Source organism: Nipponia nippon, unplaced genomic scaffold (genome assembly GCF_047370975.1).
Source record: "Nipponia nippon isolate SJK-2023a ecotype South Korea unplaced genomic scaffold, ASM4737097v1 scaffold_6, whole genome shotgun sequence".
Taxonomy (NCBI): Eukaryota; Metazoa; Chordata; class Aves; order Pelecaniformes; family Threskiornithidae; genus Nipponia; species Nipponia nippon.
This window is the reverse complement of record NW_028262380.1, coordinates 10,561,720-10,588,429: the sequence shown is the minus strand read 5'-3', so window position 1 is coordinate 10,588,429 and position 26,710 is coordinate 10,561,720. Positions and strand designations below refer to the sequence as shown.

General features: G+C 39.6%; 1 protein-coding gene across 13 annotated transcripts in view; it reads right to left on the bottom strand.

The window, feature by feature from the left end:
- SH3BP2 (SH3 domain binding protein 2) overlaps window positions 1-26,710 on the bottom strand; it is a 97,602-nt gene that overhangs the window by 11,564 nt on the left and 59,328 nt on the right. For 4 of the 13 annotated variants that reach the window (XM_087737856.1, XM_087737853.1, XM_087737858.1 and 1 more), the window contains 2 exons: window positions 3,538-3,677; window positions 1,761-1,863 (listed from right to left, as the gene is read on the bottom strand). In XM_087737856.1, the coding sequence (XP_087593982.1) occupies window positions 1,761-1,863; window positions 3,538-3,673 (239 nt within the window). In that variant the 5' untranslated portion in view covers window positions 3,674-3,677. Of the gene's footprint in view, window positions 1-1,760; window positions 1,864-3,537; window positions 3,678-9,187; window positions 9,424-12,219; window positions 12,288-15,186; window positions 15,245-23,263; window positions 23,330-26,710 lie in introns of those variants that run through there. The other 9 variants (XM_087737847.1, XM_087737851.1, XM_087737849.1 and 6 more) reach the window with 6 other exon arrangements.

The window sequence follows — 26,710 nt, the reverse complement described above, 5'->3', positions numbered from 1 at the left end:
TCCTTTTCTGCCAAGCAGCTCTGCAGCCACTCCTCCCCCAGCCTGTAGCATTGCATGGGGTTGTTGTGACCCAAGTGCAGGATCCGGCACTGAGCCTTGTTTAATCTCATACAGTTGGCCCAGGCCCATTGATCCAGCCTGCCCAGGTCCCTCTGTAGGGCCTCCTACCCTCCAGCAGATCAACACTTCCACCCAACTTGGTGTCATCTGCAAACTTACTGAGGGTGCCCTCAATCCCCTCATCCAGATCATCAGTGAAGATATTGAACAGGACCAGCCTCAACACTGAGCCCTGGGGAACACCACTTGTGACTGGCCACCAACTGGATTTGACTCCATTCACCACCACTCTCTGGGCTCAGCCGTCCAGCCAGTTTTTAACCCAGCGCAGAGTGCACCCATCCAAGCCACGAGCAGCCAGCTTCTCCAGGAGAATGCTGTGGGAGACAGTGTCGAAGGCCTTACTAAAGTCCAAGTAGACAACATCCACAGCCTTCCCCTCATCCACTAAGTGGGTCACCTTGTCATAGAAGGAGACCAGGCTAGTGAAGCAGGACCTCCCTTTCATAAACCCATGCTGGCTGAGCCTGATCCCCCCGTTGTCCCACACATGCCACGTAATGGCACTCAAGATGATCTGCTCCGTGACCTTCCCCGGCACCGAGGTCAGGCTGACAGGCCTGTAGTTCCCTGGATCCTCCTTCCGACCCTTCTTGTAGATGGGTGTCACATTTGCTAACTGCCAGTCATCTGGGACCTCTCTGGTTGACCAGGACTGCTGATAAATGATGGAAAGTGGCTTGGCCAGCTTCTCTGCCAGCTCCCTCACTATCCTCGGGTGGATCCTGTCTGGCCCCATAGACTTGTGAGCATTCAGGTGGAGGAGCAGGTCAGTGACTGCCACCAACTGGGGCTTCATTCTGCTTCCTGTCTCCATCTCCCAGCTCAGGGGCCTGAAAACTCCAAGGATGACCAGTCTGACTATTAAAGACTGAGGCAAAGAAGGCATTAAGGACCTCAGCTTTCTCCTCATCCTTCGTGGCAATGTTTCCCTCCACATCCAACAAAGGATGGAGATTCTCCTTGGCCCTCCTTTTGTCACTGATGTATTTGTAAAAACTCATTAGTCCTTTCTTAGTATCAATTACAACAGTAATTTCCTAAAGTTAGGTTGGACTTCTGTTGGTGGGCCTTGTATGTATGCTGCACTCAGTCAGATTCTGATAGTACTGGTTAACTTGAAAGCCATTATTTTTGTCTTCGACTTCAAAAAGCAAATATTAAGATTTATAACACGTAGTGAAATGAGTCAGACATTTTGCACATGTGTTCTCTCATTTATCACTCCTGTAGCTGATTCAATTTTGACACTAATTAGTGTTACTGAATCAGTAACTCCATAAATATTCCTTTCTGATTCCTTGCTATTTTTGTGACGATCACTGAAATCACTAAGGAACAAAGAACATTTGTCTGAAAGAATCCACATGTATCTGCATGTGCAAAGTCTGCATTAAGTCACTAACAAGAGTAAGCCCACTGCAATTTTAACAGCTTTTCTGGTTAAATTACAAAAGATGAAGGTTATATCCTTGCAAAGCACAGGAAAGATCATATATACAATTTGAAAGGAATACATCTCTTGGAATCTGAGATCAGTTCTTAACCCAAACAACAGATGTAGTTGAGTTTAACTTAGTTGGAAATGAAAACCATAGCCCCTTGCCCTTTGGGTGTTAAATAAGTTCTTTGGCACTCACCTGTTGTAACCATTCAAAGAAAATGCACCCTGTGGAGATGCAGATGTGCTGCTCTTAAAATAGTAAATACATCCCTCATGGATAATCACAAATCTCAATGGCCCTGAAAAGATAAAGAAAAAAAAAGTGAGCAAAATATAAATTCAAAGGCAGTACATTAACTAGAACCTCTTAACTTGGGAAGTATTGTTTAAGATTTTAGTAATCTTATTAATCATTATAAAAGAGCACAAACTAGTTAAGTCACAGCTTGTTGATGACCAGCCGCATGGTAAAGCTGTCCATTCACAGAGCTTCAGGCCTAGGGGTAGTATTTGCTTCCCTCATTTGAGAGGCAGCTGATCTGCTAACTTCAAAAGAAGCCTAAGAGACTGCAGGTCTGACCTCCACCTGTGCTCCTTTACTACAGTGTTATGGTTTAACCCCAGTCAGCAACTAAGCACCACAGAGCCGCTCACTCACCGTCCCCCCTAGCAGGCTGGGGGAGAGAATTGGAAGGGGAAAGGGAAAAGAAAAAAAAAAAAAAAAAAAAGCGTAGGTTGAGATAAAGACAGTTTAATAGGACAGCAGAGGAAGAGAAAATAATAAATAAATAAATAATAATAACAACAACAATAATAAAAAAAATATACAAAACAAGAGATGCACAATGCAATTGCTCACCACCCGCTGACCGATGCCCAGCCTGTCCCCGAGCAGCGATCGCTGCCCCCGGGCCAACTCCCCCAGTTTCTATACTGAGCATGACAGCATATGGTATGGCATAGCCCTATGGCCAGCCTGGGTCAGCCCCCCTGGCTGTGCCCCCTCCCAGCTTCTTGGGCACCGGGCAGAGCATGGGAAGCTGAACAGTCCTTGACCAGTGTGAGCACTACTTAGCAACAACTAAAACATCAGTACGTTATCAACATTATTCTCATCCTAAATCCAAAACACAGCACTATGCCAGCTACTAGGAAGGAAATTAACTCTATCCCAGCCAAAACCAGGACGTAGAGGAATAACGTAAGAATGCAACCTAAAACAAAATGGGAGAAAGGTGGCCAAAGGCTACAAATACATATTTATGTCCATCCCAAAACCATGACGGTATCTCCATCTCTTCTTTCACTTCAAGTACATAAAGATGCCAATCAAATGAGGTTATTTTCTTTTTTTAAAGGGGCCAACATTCCTTCCGTTATCAAAGGCAGTAATCTTTATCCTTTACTATATAAGTATAGTTTAGTTATAAACAGGGATAGCAAATGAATAGCATATAAATGAACCCAAAATCTTAAGTTTTCTCCATGTAAATAGATTCTGATTCCAGAAGCAATTACTGTTTTTAAGTACAGCCTAATGTTGGCAGTGAGAAAATTTCCATTTCACAACAGCAGTAGGAGATAGGGATATTTTTCCAGTACAGAATAACCAACTGGAAAAAAAGCTGAGTACTAATTTCTTTTAGAAGAGAATATTTGAAATTGATACATATCCCGGGAATCCGTTTCTGTCTTTAAAATCTTACTTGTGAAGGACTAGACAAGAGATTTAACCAAGGAAGAGAAAATTGACCATGACATTCATCACCTAAGATTTACAGTTCCAAAACAATTAAAGGAAATTCTTTCAATATGGGTCATTCATACATATATTCCAGTAAAATTGTAATCCATTAGAGACAAAATAAGCGGAAGAACAGCTTCATTAAACAGTCTGCTAACATGAAATGTGTTTATGGCCCCAAAGGCAAGCATTTAAAAATTTAATTTAATTAATACATCATTCAACTTACACTTCAAGATCTGCAGCTGGGTGCCTCCTTTTTTATGAAGATACCCTGATTTGGTCACTCCTCCAGGCATTGTCAAAAGGTTTTGTGCTCCAATTGCCTTCATTGGGACTGGCCAGACCTGCTCCTGCAAGGCCATCGTTCTGCAATGTAGAATAATTGAAGACAGTTTAAAACTTAGATTTTACTTTAAGAAATGAGTACCAAGAAACAAAGCTTGTTTCCTTAAACAAGCTTTCCAAATAACTAACATGGTTCAGCAGTCAAGTATGTAGCACAGACGAGTGTTCATAGATTCCAGGAAGTTTGTAATGTATAAAAAACCATGGTGCAAAAAGTCCCAATTTATTTTTATACAGCTCTCAAAAGTGATTGACAGTTGTTGAAACAATGGAAGAGTGCTTAGTAAATGTTATTTAAGTATTTATATTTTAAAAATGCCTCAGATAATACTGTGAGACTTAGGCAGGTGACTAGAAAGACCATCAGCTTCTTCTCCAAAGTTCTATGCCACATCTGCATATACAACATAATTTTCTGTATAATGAGGGAATCAACAGTCCTATTTTAGTAACTGCAGTATCCCAATACTACTCACTCCATATATTTACAAGTTTTATTCTGAATGAAAGCATTAACATATAACCTCATACTGGATGTCATATGTGACAGCATCCTGTGCAAATGATGTTTGTCTCAGATTGCTGCAGACTGCCATTTAATTTATACATTGGTTATTAATGCCACGCTCCACGAAGCACCTTAGCAGTTACCACTCTTTCTGCTATCATCTTAAACAGGTTACCAAGAAAATTAGTTTCTTAGTAGTAGTTTTTTCTGTCTGACATATCACATATATCATATGAGACCTTCCTTTCTTCAACTGGTAACAGAACTAGGCTAAAAATCCTACTGTGTAATACAGAAAAGAAATCACGCACAAACTGAATAGGAAGTTTGACCTAGACACAAAATAGTCTTATCCTCAGGTGGAGGCCTAGAGACCTTTGCTGGTAAGAGGCAAACTAAAGAAGTTCCAGTTAATTAGTTTCTGATAAAGAAATGATAGTTTAGAACTGAAAAGCTTTTAGTGGAGGACTGAAATCTAATGGATCCTGTTTGCTTCTCCTTTCCCCACAAGGGACAGTAATGGAAGTCAATAGTGTAGCTCAGTACAGGAATCCAAGAGCCTACAGCACAACACACCTACCCCAGCACTACGTCTCTCCAGCCTAAGATGGCAGCTTGAAGTACCCATACTGAAAAGAATAAGCAAGCAATACAGTTTTGTTGAGGGATTAATTGCAACAGTAGAGTATGTATCCATTGTACGTGTGTTAGGAAAAACAGAAATGCAAGTCAATTGATCTTTCAGTGGACCAGCTTAGGATTTAGATCTAACTGCTTGCCCTTTGCTGATGATGCATGTGTGGGGAGGGATGGAAATTACTAACAATTTCTATCAGGAGAGTTTAAACTCAATTAAATTCTCTAGGCAGCCTAGAAAACTTAATTACTAATATTAGGTTTTGGTCCCCAGTGTCATAAAACAGGCACAAGCAAAGATAGGATCCAAGGCCCAAGAAAGGTTCTCACAGCAGACACTGCAAGGCACGATGGTTTCCCAGTTTTCTTCCAAGACCTTCCTGCCCACCAAAAGGTAAATTACTTTTGTTGTATTCAGCTATATCCTTCCTTCTGCTATTTCCTCCCTGTTCTTATTATATGATTGAGATCTTTCCAAGCTGAGTTGTTCCTTCCTCCTCCCCCACAATGAAATTTCTAGCAACAGCAATATGTTAACAGGTCCAAGAAGGGGCTACACACAGATATTTTAAGCTTTTAAGAATTAAAAAAAAAAGTAACAAAAGTTACACCACCACCACCGTCGCCCCCCCGTCGCCCCCCCCCCCCCAATCCTTCAAATTATTTCTCCACATCTTGCAGAACAGTCAAAGTGAAGGAAATGGAGAGCGTCAGCCAGCTGGCTGCTGACACCAAACCACACTGCAGTACTGCTAAGAGTGATTTCCTTGAAATGAGGAATGCAAAGGCAAGCCCTGGGCTAAATTGTTCTTTTAAGAACAGGCACATCAACATTCAAACATTAGAAATTAATTTATGATTAAGTTATTTCAGTCTGTTTCTAGTTACATTAAAAAAAAAGATTAAGTAAAAAATGAACCTTTTTATTCAGACAAATATACTCTGATCTCAGTTTTCTCGATCTAACTCTACCATTTGTCTCAATGCCATCCAACTGTTTCAAGTTCATCATGGGTCTTCAAATCCTGTGTGCTTTTACTACAAAGAACAGAACAAGAAAGGACTTAAGCACCTAGCCTTGGCTGTAAAACTGTTTCAGTGTTATTACTTAGGTTGAAAACCTATCAGAAGGGGCAGAGTTAAATGTCTCGGAGAGGTTATCCAAAACAATCATTAAGCTGAGATTTCTAGGAAGCCAATGACAAACACTGGGGACAAGGGTATCCCACCCTAGGTCAATTCAGAAAACAGAAATATTTGACTAGGTCATGCTGGCCTTCTGTGCAGGAATAGATTAGACTACTCATAAACTGTACCTGCATGGGGCACTTTCTCCTTCACCTGAAAAGCCCAAATATCAGGCAGACAGCAAAAAAAAACAACAAAAAAAACCCCAAACCAAACAAAAAAAAAAAACAAAACCCAAAAAAACCATGGAAGCAGAGGAGCAGGGCAGAGGGGGATCCAGTTCTACAGTGTGATGACTACAGGATTTAACTGAGGGGGAAAAGATGACAGAGTATCAGGTTCTGCTTCCTCTATTCACGATCATTTCTTACTTTTGACTACTCACTACAGAACAGTCCTGAGAACAGAGACCAAACCCCAGAACTTCCCCATCCCAGCTAAGTGAATAAAAGGAGATGTGACTGAACTCCACAGAACCAAGTACACATTATATGAGCTAAAGAGCCCACCTAATATACCGGGCTTTTCAATAGATTTAGAGGCTGCTATGTCTATTTTCTGGATCTCATTGTGGCTTATAGCACTCCCCATCACATCTGTAGGCTCCTCAAGCACTTTCATTTGCAGACACATTGCAGACACATAGGGAGGACTTTGATATTCTGAACTGTTTGAGTTAGGCCTCTAAAATCCATTTAAGTACTTTGAATCTAGTCCCAAGCAGATTTTCTTCTTTTCTTGACAGTACAAAATAATCTTGGAATGACACTAGATGCTATTTTGCATCAAGCTGCTGGGAGAAAGCTGTCAAAACAACGTAACCGCAGGATCTTTATTGTAGGGGTAGGAGAAAGGAAAAATGGATGCTCTTAAAGATTTTTCTGGTCTTAGCATCTACAATATGGTTGCCTTTAGCTCACTGAAATGGTTCCTCCCGCTTGTGATATTCATCTTATAATTCTTTTAATCCATTACATGAAGAACAGATCGATAGCAAGCACTGAAGTTACTGTACAGCCTGTTAGCTCCATAATCATTAAGAACAGAAAGATATTTCCAAGTTGTTCCTTATGCAGTCACATTCTTGCACTACAAGCCGAAGACCCCACTACACATTTTCACCCCAGGTGCATAAGCAGAGTCTCTTCCATGGAGCTGACAATGAAGTTAACAGAAAGGGCCCACTAAGTGCGATCGGAGCCAAGCCATCCTCTCTGATGTCGGTCCTCTGTTACAAACAGAAGGTGACATTACTCATGCGTTGTTTTGTGCAAGCTCCTAGTAATAGCTACACACTTTATTCTTCTTCCCACTCACCAAGGGACTAGATGCATATTTTTAAATTAAGTTTTCCATCAAGGCCCAAAACCCATTGTAAGTGGCTATTGAATCAACCTTCTCCCTCACCAAAACAGCACTGAACTGAACCCTCTGAACCAGAAGAGGATGGCAGCAGAGAGTGAAAGGCCTCTCATCACTGTTTCTCAGACGATCCCCATGATAATTCTATGCCTGTGAGGGAGATGATAGGCCTTAGAGTGCAGCAGGAGAAATGGTGCAACAGCAGTTTATAGGATTTGCTTCATCATTCAACAGTGCTTTTGGAAAGACAGAACAGTGCATTTAGCACTCTCGAGCATGATATGGAGCTTATACAATTACTATTGTAATTACTTCATATATACAAAACTGGTCTGCCAGACTACAAACCAAACCAATTTGCAGTGTATTGCTAATGTATCAATAAAGTCAGTCCAAGTCTATCACATGAGTATACTTTTCTCAAACACTATCACAATGAGCTGGTTTTTAAAGTACCATGAAAGTCACAAAGGCATGAAAAAAATGTGAAGTTACACACTTAATTGTATAACCTAGATAATGCCAGTATGATGCAGAAGTTTCTTCTGAATCGTAACAATACTGTTACCAAACTCACACTCCAAACAGAGAGTAGACTTCTGTTATTGTGGAGTATGCAAATGTATACATCTATCAAGTAATTTGCCACATTAAAAGTCTGGATTACATCATAGAAGAACACTTATGCCTTTTGGCCTTAAATGCTATTGATGTTCAGCCCAATTAAAGCAAATACAAGCTGATTCAACTAAGGATTGCATCCTGGAAGAGCCACGAGTCCTCAGTTCTTGCTTAACTTCAGCAGAACATATGGCAGATGTGATCATCTCCACATCTTGCAGTATATAGGCGTAAAAAACACATTACCCTCATCTTTGAAATTACAGCTGCCAAAAGTTGTATTAAAAATTCTCACTTGTTATAATAATATTTATGGTCTGCCCTGGTGCCCAGTTTGGTCATGCTGAAAACAAATAAAACACAGCCTCCAAAGTCGCAGTACAAAAATTAAACCTGATCTGAATTTGTAACAAGTATCTCTATGCCAATTAAGTCTGAGAACTTTTTGAACACCATAATATCTCATAACTTCTAGTCTTTAAATTCTATTGTGAAAGTAAAACCTAGCAAAGCAAGATGCTAGTTTCCTTCTGAATGTGTAACTTGCATATAACATTACATATATAACATATAACTTACAGAAATGAATGCATTCCTCATATAACGCAGAGGGAGACTGAAGTTTCAGTCTCTACAAAGGGCTTAACCAAAAATGAGGCAGCATTACATACAGCAAAACTGTAAAATAAAAGCTTCCCCCATGTGCTCTCAGCAATTCTGAACAAAAAACTAGTTCTCCGATTCAACCATCTAAACATTTACCATCTGTTCCTAAAACTGCTTTCTGCAAAATTTTCGTGTCTCTCTTTCCGAAATACTCTTCCACATCTCTCCTACTTTTTTGGTTACACATTCCATTTCTTAATACTTCTAACAGTCCCTTTCACAATAGTCTCTCAAAAGGATTAACAGCACAGTATAAACACTGCAAGGTCAAATAAATCTTACGGGACAAAGGGAACAGAGAACTGACTGAGATACACTGTTGTAAGTAAGTTTACTCAGTTTAACTTGTTTCAACTTGCTTTTCTTTTCTGGCAAACATTTTCAACCAACACTCGCCTCATCTCTTCTCCCTTCAATTCTTTACCCTTGAATTTTCTGCATGAGTTAAAAGTATTTTACTGCAGATACAATATTCTGCACTTAGTTTTAGTCCACTGTCTACCTAAAAGAGAGAAGATGACAGAAATACAAGCCACAAATACACACTAACCTGGTGACAGTCCCTGATCGACACATAGTTTTTCTGCTGACAGTTTCACCGAATGATTGTTTCCTTTGCGATGACAAAGCCATTAACAACTTATGGCCCCTCTCAGGCATGACAGGAACATCTCTGCACTTCTCCCCGTTTCGTGTATTATAAGGTTGAAAGTGACTGCGATAGCTGCGGTACGCTCAACACACAAAAGGAAAAGAAACCCTGCCCCAACCGCTTGTGCATCTGCACTGCGCTGTGGCCAAAAGGGACGCTGAGGCAATGACTTGTTTCCTCTGCTGCTTCCTGCTTCCCCCAGCGTTAGTGGGCAGCCCTGTCTTTGTCACATTTCCCAGCTGTCTGGGGAGGTTATAAATCAGACCCCGCATGCCTCAAACCTCTGTCAGCCAGAAAGCAGCGGGGATTTTCCAGTGGTCACTTGCTTCCTCCTCACCTTTCAATCAACTACTTTCCCTTGGGAGAAAAAGCAGCCCTTTTTTCTCACAGGGTATCGGGACTCTCACACCGGCAGAGGCACAGCTCAGAAACGCTGCCTGCGTGCCTGCAGAGCCTGCGCTTCGGGTACTGGCACTGCACCACAGAACTATGGTATTTCATCTCTCTTCTCTCCTGTAGCTGGAGCTTGTCCTTCCCTCTTCAACCCAAGAAATTAAAAATTGACGTTCTGAAAGACTATGCAGCATATACATGCTTTAGAGCAAGTCTTCCCTGTACATTTGACGTTACGCAAACCACAAAAGACAATAAAATTTGAATCCAAGAGGCTCACAACACAAGGTCAACAATTCTACAGGACAAGTATCACCAACTAATGATGCATACATGCCATTATTTTACACTTACTTTCCTCTGGAGCTCTTAAAAGGATTCAAGTGTTTCAATGACTTTGTCCAGAATTAACCAGCACCACGGGCTAGAAAGTCCAAATAAGACAAAAACAACTATCAAGTTTCAGAATGATAGACAAAGCCTGCATATGCGAATATGCCAAGTAAAGATTACTTCACATAAATGGACACGAATCTGTACTCCAAAATAGAAGGAAGACGTTTCTATGCAACATCTTTTCTTTTTGTAAACTACCCAACAGTCAAAGCCCAGAAGAAAATAACACTTCAGATACTGGCCATGGCTGTATCAGCTAGAAAAGCAATTCTCAGCCTTCACCATAGGGCACCCATTTGCACTCCTTCCCTAGCCAGGCTATTTAGGACAGGTAAGCAAACCATAAATACCACGCACCTGTTGTTAGCTAAAAGGATCAGCACATCAACACAAAATCCTGATGCTGTTTAACAAGAATCAATACCCAGTTGTTTCAGTGGCTTAATTAACAGAAACGATGTAGAGAGGACTACATCTCAGCACTTTGTGAATTAACTTGCTTTATCTGCTACAATATCAGTTACCAATTCAGACTTTAAGCGTTAACACACAATGCTTTAAAGCAGTCTTCCCTCCCTCAGTTCTCTGCTACCTAAGCAGACTCTTCTAAGTTTGCATTACCATCTTTGCAACCTTTATCTCTACCTCAGTAAAAAAGCTACAATCAAAATTGCACCATTTGAGTATACGTAACACTGGGAAAAAAACCCAGTTCCTCTTTCCCTTTTCTGGTCTCACACATCTAAATCTTGGCTTTCCCCTTCAAACGCCACACCTACAGTACCATGCTCTTTGGCCTCAACAGCCTTATTTTAATTACATCTCCTTTATCCAACACATGTTCCTGAAGTACTGCTTTTCCACTCTAACCTTTCTGATGCTATCCTCTCCCATTCTTCACTTAAGGACTCAGAAATACATTTTTCATTTCAAGTTCCAAGACCCCCTTTTGATTTTTTTGGTGATTTCCAGCACTGTCAAGATGGTCACAGAGTTATAACAGAAGCCATTTCACACATGCATGCACAGAAGCTGGTGTTCCACTGAGGAGCAACAAAAAAAAAAATTTTTGATGTTTCACAGTCTTGGAAGAATGAAAATTCAGCTTAACTTTCTAGACCAAACATTAATCAGAATGGTCGTGCTTCAAAATTGCAAATAGAGAGTCTGAAGAGACATGAAATCCTTATGGATTTGATTAACATGTCTGTTGGGGAAGTGAGAGAGTATTAAATTTATCCTTCTTCACAAGGCAAAATTCAGTTTTGCAAAGAAGTGCGGTATATGGTTTTCAGACCACTAACCTTCATTTGTGTCCACAAAAATCAGTGGTGAGAAGCAGCCTTGCACCAAACTAGCCTAGGGAGAATTTCACTCAAAAGGAGCTACTGCATTTCTTTACCATCACGAGATTTCACTCAGATAGCTTTAATAGGAGGAACCAAAGCATCAGAAACCAACATTTGGATTTCATTCCAGCAGGGCCACTGTCTGAGGAAGTCAGCCAATCATCTCTGCCACCGTTGGGAACAGCTCTTGCTCCCAGTTAAAAGCAGTCCTACTTACCTTTAGTTAATGGCAAGCAAGAGCAATAAAATATACATCTAGCACTATGCTGTTCTTGCCAGTGTACGTTCACTAGTCTAGCTGATGGGTTGAGTTGCCTCTGCAGCAAGAGAACTTCCTCTTGCTGAACAATTTACAGGAAACTGCAAGAATGGACTGTAAATAAAAGCAGAAGAGCACAGCAGCAGGCGAGGCAGAAAAATTAACAAAGCAACAACAAAAGAATTTAAAATAGCGTAAAACCCACTTTCCTTCAGCTGCAGCAAGTCAGCTCAGTGGTCAAGTTCCACTCAGAATAATGTAAGAGTAGATAGATGATATATTTCCATAAAAGCTTACAGTATAGTAGGGCATTAAAGGCGGCCACATTCTGTTAAAGTTTTACTGACTTTAATGAACTTGAATCAGGAGTAGGTTATTATGAGTTTTATTATTTTATTAATTATACCAAACTAGTTTAGTCCCAAGTTCCTAGATCACAGTGGAAACACATCCACTATATTGAGAGATGATATATCTGTCAACTGTATACTCCATGACTGCAGACTGGAGAAGAGCAAGTGTAAATTACTCACCCGAATCCTTCATCTGCTAGGTAAGGCAGTTCCGTGAAAATGTGAATAACCATGCATCAGAATTACTTCTGCAGAATAATAATTAGGAAAAAAGAAAAAAACCAAACAGCAACAAAGGGGAGAAATGAGGCCAGAACTTCCAGAAATCATCTTTCAATGCCAAAAGAATTCCTGTTCTTTAAACTTCAACTGTCATTCTATCATTCAGCTTACTTGGGAAGAGCTGAAGAAGCCTTAATAATATATTTACGTTTACGTATATATATTTAAAAAAGTAGCTGAAGCCTTGATAATATATATTCAATCTAAAACTGAGAAACACTTCAGGTCAAAAAGCTTCTGAGTTTCTATTTATACCCCACTGCTCTTAAACTCTGAACATCTATGGACATATTGTTGGCTTGGAACTTCAAAAAAGCCAGCCAGCACTGGTCTGCAATAAATAAGCCATACTTCAGAGAAAGAGTGTATCAATTTTAAAACAAAGTTGTAACTTTTCTTAGTTGTTTCACCAAACAGCTTGGCACAAGTCCTAGAAGATGACATACTGAGTTTGATTTGGGGATATGGTTAATGTCATATATTGCTCAAACGTCTGTAGACCAAAGTACAGCCACAAAGTATTTGCGACATATGCATAGCTTGTAAAAAACAAATTACGCTGTGCAGCTGGAAGAGAAGAACCTTCTGCAAACTCTCAATACAAGAACATTATCATTTAACAGATTCTCTTGCATCAGCTAGCCTTGAAAACTAACCTAAGCCTTCATACTGATGTAAATAAGGATTGAATTAAAATCAGTACAGCTATCATAACATAATTTTCTATGTTGGCAATTTTATTATGAGTAGCTTTTCAAGTTAAGTTTAAGGGATTGCTACTGAATCAAAAGGTCCCTCAAAACTGCATAGGAGCATTCAGCCAGCGAGTTAACTGGTGTCAAGTCTATGCCCGTCAGACCATACCAGTAACACTTGGTATAAGTAACACTTAAAATAGAAGGCAAGTTCTTAAAACATTTTTGCTGCTTATCATGTTTTTTTAAAATAAATTCAGACACATTACCAAGCTGAGACTTCCACTCTCATTTACTGTTCAAACCAGATGGACAGGTTGTTTGTTCCTTTTAACTGTTACCTATGTACAAGGTCCTTGTAAAAAAAGACTGTAAATGCAGCTATGGTTATGATTAACTGATATCTTCCATCAGTGCTTGTAGAACAATTTAAACTAGACCGTAGTTAAAAGAAAAAATCCCATAACTGAGCAGAAGTATAAACATGATTGCCAAAGTCCTGTTCCTGCAGACAGCTGTGCTGCTGACAGCTGCAAGGGGAGTTTCCCCAAATACACGTAGAGGCTTAAAGTGGGAGTTTCCACAAATTATTTATTTCCTTGGCTGAAGTTTGCAATTCTAAGATATTACAGTTGAAACAATTTTACTGCTAGGCTGGTTTGTGATGAACTGCATACAATTCCATCACTAACGTACTCATAATTGATAATTTAGGAAGCACTGTTGGACCACAAAATAATTTCTGCTTACATGTCAAAACACCTTTAAGCATTTAAGCTGGCAGACCATTGAACTTTAGTAAAAGCAACACATAAATAAAGGCTTTTAGAAATTTACAAGAGGGAGTCAAATATCCATTACTGATTATAAAGCATATCTGATAGGTACATTTAACCAGCAGACGTCTTGCCATATGAAGTTCAGTCTGTTGTTAGGAAATATTTTTTCTGCTTTCTTAGAATTTTACTTATATCAATTTAAAAAACATCAAGAGTCCAAGGGAAAAAAAAAAAAAGAAGAAAGGCAAAAAACCCACCTTAGAGGCCTATACTTATGTTCACTGTTTTCTACGTTTCCGATACTAAAGCATTTTGGCAAGACATACAACATAGAATCATAGAATCATTAAGGTTGGAAAGGACCTCTGAGATCATCGAGTCCAACCGTTAACCTAACTGCCTGGTCCACCTCTAAACCATGTCCCTAAGCACCACATCCACACGTTTTTTGAACACTTCCAGGGACTGTGATTGCCCCACTTCCCTGGGCAGCCTGTTCCAATGCCTAACCACTCTCTCCGTGAAGAAATTTTTCCTAATATCTAATCTAAATCTCCCCTGGCACAACTTGAGCCCATTTCCTCTTGTCCTATCTGAGGATGGCCCCAATTTGAAGTGCCTTCTTACTTTTTGGCTTTTTTCTAGATCATATTTCATAAAAATGCAAACATAGAAGCCAAAACAAACTCCCGAAGACAGTCAACTTTGCATTGAAGGGGGTGAAATGTTTATAACTCTCACATCCATGATTATATATAAGATCACATGCTACATGTACATGCAGTTATTTTAATTCTTCTGAATATGAACACAAAAGAAACGGGCAGCTGGCAGAAAGAGCAGGAGCATTGGCAGCAAGATCTGCAGGATGAACAACAGCAACAAGAAGTAACAGAGCAGGAGGAACAATTGGGATGAGAAGGGATTTTCCATTCTAGGAGAAGAGGAGGGTGGGTATGCATAGATAAGGTTCCTAAAAGGCCACTTAGGGTTCATTGTATACTGTGCTTGTACAAGACTAACAAAACTTAGGTCCAAGACTACTATTGCCAGTTAAAGAGAATATTTCATACGAGTGTATATGCAAGTCAACAGAAAAATTACTGAATATAAGCAATTTTAAAACATTCCTGCAGCAAGGTATTAAAAACAACAAACACACATACAGCTTATAGAGACAGTCCTTTTGAATGTCTATCAGCAAAAAATTGCAATGAGTAAATTTATAAACACTATTGCTGGCTCCAATAACAAGCTACTAATTGAATACTAAAGAAATTCAGCAAGCCCTGGTTTAGAGCAAGCATTTGGTAATGTCATCTGTAAGCCCTCCAAGCTTGCGTGTCCCTCTTTTGGTGCACTGCAGTAACCTTATATTTCAGAAGATATACCTCTGCAGGCAAATGGCTGCAGCCAGCACCAAAGCAGCAGCTCAACTTCTGTCAGACCCTGGGAAAACAAAACGAGACAAACATTTCCTATTTTTATTTTGCTTGTAAAGAGACTATGTGATACAATTTAAAGACAAGGTGTAACCACAAAGACTCGCTCTATACTTTACTGCTGTACAACACAGTAGATGGTGCTGGTTTTTAAGTAGCCATGCAGTGAAGCATCTCAGAGTTTGCTCTTCTCATACTCGGAAACTCTGACTAGGAGCCAGAATCTCAAAATAAGCTAATAACCATGCAAGTGTAATTTATAGAATTAGAAGGCCCAAATGGGCTGTATTGCTAATGCGCAGTCCCCACCTCCAACAGCTTTGAAGCTCCTTGTGCTCAAAACCTCACGCAAGCAAGCAGGAGTACCAGAAACGAGGTTTCTTTATTCTGATTCCAATGACTGTTCCCTTTTAAATCACAATATGAACTTCTCCGAAGGATGTTGTAAGGCATAAATATTTTGCCACTCCCACCTCCAGCCACCCAAAACACTAACTCAAAGGATTGAAACAGGTAGGAGCATGAATAACAATAACCAGGATTTAAGAGTACCCTATATTTCATCACTTAGGTAAATATTACTCTCTTTTTTTTTTTTTTTTTTTAACATGCACTGGAAAGAAGAATCTCTGCAAGCTCATGCTTACTTTCTACAAAGGCTGAATTTAATTGTAACCACCAGATCACGTGTAGTTGGGATTTTAGGTCAAGATTTTAAAATTAAAACAAATGTGCACTGCAAGGCTGCGCCAGAAAGAGTGCAGTAAACAGACAATTTTAATTTGGAGGACATGGGAGGCAACAGTCATTTCATATGACTTAACCCTAAAAATGTATAATCACATGCAATGCGCTTCTTCAAGACAATTTAGACAATGTAATTTTATATTATCTTTTATTTTATGGAAACCACTGCTTGCTTCAGAAGTATGACCAAAAGGAAAAAAAAATTATTCCTTCTTAAATCTTGTTTACATTAACTCCAACAGCAAGGATTAGCCCAAGATTGATCTATGCCTCCAAAGCCGCAGAGTTGCATTCAAAAGCGAGTTCACGCAGGTCTATTTTCAAGTACAGAAGACATTCATAGGCAATACTCCATAAGACATGAACAACAACGTTCTTATTTTACAACACAGATCACAGTTTGCCTAATCAAATATACTACTGATATAGGGCCAACAAAGTTTGCAGAAAGTTATCACAAGAGGTACAAAAACCCACAACATACTACAAGAGTAACAAACACCTGACAGTAAGGTAGGCCAAAGCCAAGGAGCTAAGATACAAATTCTAGATCCTTGCTTTCCATCCGATTTTGACATCACTCAACTCTTCTCTTCAAATCATCTCCTTTTCTGACCTGTCTTGAAAGTCAAGACGTACACTCTTACAAGTCTTTACGAGGGTTAACTTATTCACACTGGTAAAAAGACTTAAGAAAACTAAAGATAATGGGAATGGATTTAGTGGTACTACACACGTAAATCAAAACCCTTCCTAGAGTGGTGACCATTAATATTTCAGAGAAAAAAAAACCAAACAAAACAAACACACAACCAAAAAACCAAAAGAAAACTGCTGTAATGCATCTAGTTTAGTGCACAGTCATTGGGAAGCTGGAAATACAGAAATCTATCTCAGACTCCAAGATCTCAGTCTCTGGCACTTCAAATGACACCAGCAAGCCCCTGAGCTGCAAATTCTTGGGCTGGAAGAATATTCTATACCTTTACTCAGTTCTTACACTCTTCTGTAAGCACTCCTCAGACCTGACTCCACACAGCCCTATCACATTCCTGTCATCCCATCAAGTGCTCAAAAAGAGTCTGTAAACTGGAATGTTCACTTTACAAGGTACTTCCATTTCCTTCCCACCAACTCTTCCTTTTTAAATTAAGACATAAGGTCTTATTCCAGCCAACGTTTGAATCTAGCAGAAGTCTGGAATTTTTTAGATACATTCTAGAGTCCAGTTAGACTATCTCCCTCTCTCCCTCCCCCCCCCCCCCCCCATTTTAATTTGAAGATGCTTCTTGGCATCACATTAACCTAGCCTATCTTAGAGAACTTGCTTCTTTCCAAATCCTTTCTTAAACATCTAATAGCATTGTCTATTCTTTCCATTCTTATGGTGATATCAAAGCTGGTCCAAAGAACATTTGGCTACCCTGGCCTCATTGACTTTTCACCTCCAAAACTTACTTTTGTTTATTACACACACTATAAATAAATAAATTATATATATATGTAAAATTCATATCTATACAGTTCTTAAAGAAATGGTATGTTATAAACTCCAGCAACCCTACTAATCTTCTTAGCAAGATGAGCTACGAGGAAAACATTGCCTTTGTGCATCACTCTTTCTTAAAAGGTTTTTGGGTTTTTTGGTGTGTTTTTTTTTTTTTTTTTTTAAAAAAGCTCTTTCAAAACAGTGCAGCCAGATTCCTTACAGACACGAACCAGTTATGATATAAAGACACTCTTCTCTATGACCTCCAAAAGCTCACGTTTTGTGCACTGCCTAGACTTAACAGCCATTATCTCCAAGAAGTCCGTATAGCATTCTTTCATTTCCAAGTTTTGGTACTCCAATAAATTCAAGCTTACTCTTACATATGGAGCATAACACATTTCCAGCAGATGCTTTTACAATATTTACAGATTATCTTCCTGCTATACACATCCTAGATATTCTTAAGGCATTCTAAATACGAGTCACTTGCTGTACACAATGAAGAGCCGAAGCTGGATTTCACTTGCACAAAGGAAATTCAGGAATTTGGGTCAATGGGATTAGTCCTGTTTCAGCCTAAGTAATCAAACCTGACATCTTTGTATGGTAAATACAACAGTTCGCCCAGACCCCAGCCAAATGACAGATCATACATATCACAGATGCATTGATTCAGCTGTGTGTGTTACTGGCACCACAAAATAAAAGGTCTACAGAAGCTGAACTTTGAGGAAGAAAGCGCTGTTTCTGCACACTTTTTAAACATTTAATGGTATTTGTGACATTTTACATAGCGTTTGAAACCATACAGACTGATACACTTAACATCCTCTAAAAAACTGCACTTACTATCTCAAAGCATAGACATGCATTACAAACACTTGGTTATATCTACAGCCATAAAAAGAACTCTCAGCTTTAGAGGTGTGCTAGAAAGTGTTAGAAGTGCATTAGACTCTGTCCAAAAACCCTCCCCTTCCTCCAGAAAATACCAGACAATCTTTCATGTATTCTAGTCATTTAAATGTTAACTAATAAGCCGCTAATTTAACGAAAGACATTTCCCAGGTTATAATGGAGTTCATTTCAATTTCTGTCATGTACATCTCCAGCACATCAAAACCACAGTCCCAACACTTCAAACTAAAATTACCTCATTATGTACTTGAAAAAAGTTTGTCTACAGAACTTTATAAAATATTTCTAGATTTAGCATCATCACAGGTTAGCAAAGATTTTGATACAATCACAAAAGCACAGACAGTTTATATGATAAACAAATGGAGATACACCACTGATAGATTAAACCAGGATTTTTGCTCCAAAGAATCAGTTTAAAAAAAAAGAAAATTACAAGAAGCAGTTTGATTATTCAACAGAGGTCTTCTCATACCAGAGAAACAAAGCATCATTATGGTTATCAAAGGCATATCCTGGAAAATAGCTTGTTTTAGGTAAAACTGCAGACTCCTTCCACCTCCTGTTATTCAGGTTATATTCCATCTATATCTGTGCATGTTTGTATACATATACACATTATATATAGAATCATAGAATCGTTTAGGTTGGAAAAGACCCTTAAGATCATCGAGTCCAACCATTAACCTAGCACTGCCAAGTCCACCAACACCACGTCAACCCAGCCTTTAAATACCTCCAGGGATGGAGACTCAACCACTTCCAAGGGCAGCCTGTGCCAGTGCCTGACTGCCCTTTCAGTGAAGAAATTTTTCCTAATATCCAACCTAAACCTCCCCTGGCACAGCTTGAGGCCATTTCTTCTAGTCCTATTGCTTGTTACTAAGGAGAAGAGACCGACCCCCACCTCGCTACAGCCTCCTTTCAGGCAGTTGTAGAGAGCGATAAGGTCTCCCCTCAGCCTCCTCTTCTCCAGGCTAAACAACCCCAGCTCCCTCAGCCGCTCCTCATAAGACTTGTGCTCCAGACCCTTCACCAGCTTCGTTGCCATATGTAGCATAACATGTGGGTATGTATGAATAAAATCTATTCTTTGGAGAGAACCACCTTTAACAAAAAGTAGCATAATACTACAGTTTTGATTAACAATGCTAGTCTTTCATTTATGGTTATTTTGTTTTTCTTGGAAGAACCACAACAGATGGTGGTTAGATTACGCCAGCTATAACATGGTGCCAAATTTTTCTAACTGTACAAATAAGTACATCCATTTTTATTTGCATCTAAGCAAGAACAAGCATTAAGATATCAGAGAAGTAGTTGCTCCTCTTCCAAAGATCTCGTGTGGATTCTCTCCACAAGAAAAAAGAAAAGTAGCAAAAGCATTAACTTACAGATTCAATAATCTTCAGTTGACCTATTTTAAAAAAGAGTAAGTCAAATTGTTCACAAGACATAATAAGACTTGTCTGCCTTTTAAGTCCAGATAAGACATTTATAATTGTAATAACAGTTAGTAAAAACTTTTCTTGTTTTTTTCTTGGAATGGGCAACAGGAAAGTAACAACAAAATCATTGTGCTTCACTTCCATTGCTCCAGTGCCACTTCGTCTCCTCTGCAGTCTGCCAGAGAACCAGCAGCTGGCACAGCACAGTCAAAAATAACGAGTCCAAGGACTGCAATAGTTATAGTTTAACTGAATGTGAAAAAATAAGCCTTAAGTCAGAAAGGATAGAGAGAATATTAGAAAGCATTAAGATTAAAGTATACACAATTGATCTTGAAAGAGTTCTTGCGATGTACTGTATACCTTGAAATCTTAAAGCTCGAATTTTTTGCTGATTTGGAATGCTATATAGTTTTTCTTTATCATTTTTCATTCCACTTCGTTGGAGACACAACTGTTCAGTTAGATATCACAAGGAATCTATTCTCCAAGCCTCACCATCCCTTTTGATATTTTGGCATCCTCAATCCTTTTCATTCTACTACAAGCTCCCTCATCTTTTTCTATGCAACATAAAACCATCAGACCTTAGGACACAAGGGTTAAATAGTGAATAGCGATATAGTTTATCTTCTTCTTAGCACCGGGTGTTAGGAACACATCAGGTTTGTATTCACTTTTTATGTGGACTCATGCCCGAGTAACAGGCTAACAGGCCAAGTTAATATTTGGTCTTTACCTGTGAGCTGCTCAAAAACCTAGAAATGCAATGATAAGAAACTAAAAAAAGGAAAGGAAGACTGGCCAACACCACTACTGCAACTGGTAAAGACTGTGTGGGAGACAGAGCTTTCTCACAACTTTTGTTTGCATAGGAAGGCAAGAATGACACTTCACAATTCCCGATTCATGTGTGAGGTGCGTTTCTTCCACATACCTTCTCAATTAACACAGATCAGCAAGCACATTTAGAGCAAAATCCTACCAGGCCACTAGACCATGCACTTTTCATCATCTCCTTAGGGCTACAAAAATGACAGGGAATGAGTAACACGTGGCAGTCAAATGACTTAGCATCTTGATCAGAATGGTAGAAATGGCATAGGCATAGATCCACTCATCTAATTAATCTAAAATGGAAAAAAACACTCCAGGACGGAAAGGAATTGTATAAAGTTGCCAAATGAAGAGTTTCAAGCAAAAAGACTTCAATTTGCCACATTTCATAGCAAGGACAGTGCTGCGAATCCCTTCTGCTTGGCTCTGCCTCAATAAACAAAGCCTGTCAACCAAGTGCCACATTCTTTGGAATAAGATCTCCAACTCTGGAAGAAGAGACCTAGCTCCCAGTTCAACAGCCCAGCAGTGAGCTTCCTACTACCAACTAATTATTAAGTAGCATGATATTGTTGCAGCCCATTAGATCAAAGGTTAGTACATCTTTACTAATTAACAGATTTGTCACTAATCCCTTGCCACCTGCCAACCCAATTTTGCTGGGGAGCTGAATCCCACAGTGCAAGCAGACAGGTGGCATCAGCAAGCACCTTCTCTTCCACTAAGATCACCTTCTACCCCCGGCAGTCCTCTCATTCCTCCAGGACCAACGAGCCACAGCATCAGCCAGCTCTGCTAAGCAGAAGAGCTGCCAGCCAGCAGGGAGGAGGAGAAACACAACTGCTCTCCACGGCAGGAGTACGAATGCCGTGCAGCCGTGGAGAAACAGTCTGGCAGCAGAGGCACAACAGGCATAGTGCCAATATGACAGAGAGCTTCTGCGCTTAATCACTTTGATATCATTTAGTACTGTGTACATTTGGAAACATGGTATTCCATCTTATCAGCATTGTTTCCATCACTATTGGAAAGGTTATCAGCACCTCAAAGCAAAAGATGTGAGATTCAGCAAATTCACACATTCCTCTGATAATGCTTCAGTTTGCCTCTTCAGACACTCAGATCAGTGGCTTTCTGAACTACAATCATCTTCACAAGAGCTGTGATATTTGCCCAGGGACAGAAATAAGGGCCTTTCTTTGGGGGGGGGGGGGGGGGAAGGGGGGAATGACTCACTGAGGCTTTGAGTTCAGAGGGAAAAAAGAATTTCACTGTGAGTTCTTCCCATAACAGCTTCCCACAAACACAGTAATTTCCTCTAAATGGCTAGAGAACAGTTAGGCTAGCTAACTCTATTCTCCTAGTTAAGAGATGAAAAGTACATTTAAAATATTCCTCATTCCTTTCCAAATTTCCCTCCCTCCCCCACTGCACAGTCACACATGAAGTATTTAGCTAGTATAAATCCAGCAGTCTGCCATGCTTAATTTACTCTTGAGTAAGAGTAGCCACACAAGCTTATTGATGGTGGGACTGGAATAAATTTGGGCCAGACTATGCATCATATTATTATTTGAGTTCTCCTAAATCCAGATCACAATTCCGTTCTATATAATCCCGTTAGTATTCTTGAAGGTAGTTTTCTACCTCCAGCTCTTTAGGGAGATGAGAACTACTAGTCTTATAGCAAGGCTCATTTGTCCCTGCTGCAATGGGCATTTTGTCTTCTCAGAACACCCTTTCCGGCTACTGTTCTGCTGAGTATATTCACTTATTTACAGTCCTAATGCAAGTCTCCAGTTAGAAATCAAAGGTAAGTACTCTCTCCTAGACATCAAACAATGGAGACTGCACAGGATCGACTGTCCCATGCTCCCACAGGTGGTATGCCCACTTTGACAACACCAAGCGCATTTCTCCACATACTGTGTACAAAAGTCCGTATACGCAAGTACCACTCCACTCACTTAAAACTGCGCAGTGCTTTGGAAACATACCTACCTGGCATGATAGCGGAGTCTGACTGACTGACCGAAAAATTACAGTGGAAAGCTTGAATGTTTAAGGCTGACTGATTAAAGGCAATTAACAGCTGCAGATGCTCAGCAGCTGTGCAAGTCAGGACACTTTTTTTCCCAAACATAGCTCAAAGTGCAGCATTTTGATTAGTTTACAGATCAGATCAGTTTTGAATTAGCTAATTATAAGCCTTTCATCTGTCAAGAGGACCTGTAGGCTCACAGTCTAGGCTTCTTTGTGCTGAATTTTTCTGTACATCATTATCAGAACATAAAGTAGAAAAAATACTAACCCTTCCAGGAATACAAGAAAGTACAGAAAAGAACAAAAAGGAAGATGACTAGCCGTTACACAAGCCTATGTATCTAAAGCGTACAGTTTTCTTAGTATAAGGAAATATGAGAAGCTGACTTGAGTACGTAGCCTTGGTCAAAACAGTGTGATTGCTAGATTTGTGTAAAAGGTTTAAGAGCGCACATAATTAAAGAACAACGTTCAGTAACAACCTATGCCATCTCCGCAATAAGATCATACCACAGTGCTCCGAGATAAGAGATGCTCTCACCTGAGGAAATAACTGTCTTGCAACTGTAAGACATTGAACTTGGTCTCTTCAGAGTTCTGGCTTGGTCTAGGAGAAACAAACAATTATGTGACATGTTGTAATAGAATCATAGAATGCTTTGGGATGGAAGGGACCTTTAAAGGTCATCTAGTCCAACCCCCCTACAATTGGCAGGGACACCTACAACTAGATCAGGTTGCTCAGAGCCCCATCCAGCCTGGCCTTGAATGTTTCCAAGGATGGGGCATCTACCGCCTCTCTGGGCAACCTGTGCCAGTGTTTCACCACCCTCATTGTAAAAAATGTCTTCCTTATATCCAGTCTGAATCTACCCTCCTTTAGTTTAAAACCGTTACCCCTTGTCCTGTCACTACTGGCCCTGCTAAAAGTCTGTCCCTGTCCTACTTATAAGCCCCCTTTAAGTACTGAAAGGCCGCAATAAGGTCACCCCGCAGCCTTCTCTTCTCCAGGCTGAACAACCCCAACTCTCTCGCCTTTCCTCATAGCAGAGGTGCTCCATCCCTCTGATCATTTTTGCGGCCCTTCTCTGGACCCTCTCTGACAGGTCTATGTCCTTAATAGAATTACTGTTAAGCAACATCAAGGTAATGATTTACTTTTTAGTAGTGTTGTCACAAGATTAGAGACTAATAATTTAAGCCTCTGCTGCCCAGTTGTAGGAACTACCTCTTAAGATTAACTACATTCTGGTTTGAATGGTAACCTCAGCACTTAGACGCATGCAAGCAACTTCTACTGAAATTAAGGGGAACTAGGTAGAATTCGAGGTGCAATTCACAAAGATGTGGGATTTAAACAAAAATTTTTTACTTTATAGAAGAGTTTTAACAAGCTTCACAGATACACCAATAGAGAGATTGTCCCTCACTCGTGTCAGAATGTTAAGAACTACAGTAAGTCTTGTAAAATAATGTAAGAGAGCTAATAAAACATGAGATGAAGGACCATTTCAAAGAGATTTTAACTTGGAATATTTACATGCAGACATTGAAAGGAAACTGCAGATCAAATCTAGTTTCTACTTCTATAGGTTCGACAGGGTATAACCCCAAAAATCATAGTTCATGAGACTTTTAAACTCAAAATGAGTTTTTTCCCCACCTCAACAGACTACCATTTAATAGGAAAATATGCAAATATTTATAAAAATGACTGTTTCCAGAATGATGATTAATGTCTATCACTACAGTAGCTCGAGTTAAAAATAGAATGGGGAAACAAAGCTTCCTACCAAACCGCTTTTTTATTTTTTGTCTTACAAGCTATATTTCACCAGACAAGACCAAGGTATTCACATTATCTACTTCCGCCTCTCTTCTTCCTTTTTTGTTACTAAGCAGTTATTACATGAAAAATGAAAACGAGTAACACACGCTTTTACAGTTACTAGAATCTGTTTCAGGGTCTCAGATGCTGCCTTGAAGTGCTGCATAAATAGAGATAAAGACATCTCAGTGACTGATTTCAGCAGAGTAAAACTCTCCTGGAGAGTAGGAGCCTTACTTATCTGGAGAAGAACTGAACATAAAAGTGGAAACTGACACATTAAGTAAGATTCACCTCCTCCAAGGGTTCTTGTTTTTTATTTTCCTTATCTTTAAATGAAAAACTCAATGCTAATACAAGATGAAGCTGGAATTATTTAAAGTCATTTCAATTTAAGAACATTTAGAATTAAGTCTTGCTTTTGTTTAAGGATTAATTATTAAATTGCACAGCACACGTTCATGATTCATCTAAATAGGAAGGCTGCCAGCCAAACTAGACCTGACCTTATTTCCACCTGTTAAAGCAGAATAACACCAAAAGACACAGTTCAGCTGACAGTTCCAGATTGGCTAACCTGAACAATGAAAAGTGCATTTACACTCAGTAACAATGGAGTTCAGGTCACTAAAGCCCCATCTAAATTCACATTCTTGTCCTATCAGAGAGAAACCCCATACATGCAGACTACATTTCCATCACCCAGTGCGTTTCATTTATTTTTTTGACCATACAAGTACTAAACCTAGGATTCCTAGATCTTCCTACTTCCTTCTACTATTCTGTCTCCTCTTGATTATTTGGACACGCTTCAAACTCCTGAGAAATCTTTTGCTTTTAGTCATGTCTCTAGTATGTGTAAATCACCTTTCATGATGAGTCTTGCAGCACACTTCCCATCATCTTTCCCTCTAGTCAACACTTAGGCAAACAAAGATCTCTGAGGTAGCAACAGTTCCAGGCATGCACACTGGTGCCATTGGACTCTCCTAGCCTTTTCTTTCCAAGTACTGCCAGAAGCAAGAATGAGGAAAATAATTCAAACTCCAAAATGCAGGTTGTTTTTCTACAGCAAGTTGGGACTAATCACTTAACTGGAACTTGGCAATCGGTGTTAAGGCAGGGTGCTGGAAATTTACAAATTAGCTGTAAGACAGGAGATGAACTGTAACATAAAATACTAATAGCCAATACTAAGAACTGGGTCCTTTTTCTGGTCTATATATTGCTACTCGTACTCTGCTCTAGGTGTGAGCAGCTACTGTCTAGAAGCACTAGTCAGTGTGGGGTTTCTTTTTTTAAACTCACTGAAAATATACAGAAACCGATACAGTGCTTGAATTCTAGCATCATTGCAGTACTGCTCCATATATGCAAACAGCATATTGCAGTGTTGCTGCACAGCACAGTTAAAAATAATCGGTAAGATAAATAGTTGATCCACCTCCAGTCTTTCTGTCATGCCACCAGTTTTGACAAGGAAAGGAAAAAACCAAAAACTCCATCTCTGCCTGAAGACTCAAGCCACAGACTGTTACCACTCTCATAGGTATGCTGAAAACAATAAAAAGACAGCAACACGGTTATTGGATAGGGGGAAGGGGGATAGACAAGGTGAACAAACAAATCACACTAAAGAAAGGATGACTACACCCTGACATAGTAAGTCTCCACACGACAAAAGGCAGCTGCTCCAGTCTGTAAAACAGTTATCTGCTTTACTGGACAAAAATGATGCTCTATCTACACAAAAACTCATAACTTAATTCGAACTCTGAGAACTGAAATAATCTGATGAACTATCAACTCTGCAAAAGTTCCCAGAGCCTTGGAAAGGCATCCTTGTTTATCATATCTAAGTAGTACTGAATGTAGCCGACTACTAAATTTGAGTCTTGTGTCTTTTAAGGCTCCAGCTACTATGCTGAAGGATTTTAGTTTCTGGGTTTTTAAAACAGCATGTTATCCTTCCAGTTAGAGGAAAGGCTTAAAAAATACAGTACATGCACCCTGAAGGAAAGATAATAATAAGTGCTTGCTTAAAATATATACAACTCCCTCTCTTTAGGGACCTCATTCATGACCTTTGCATATTTGTGTAGCGTTCCTGCCAAAAAGAATTCTAAAATTTCAAGGTTTTGGTGCTCACAAAAAAGTTAA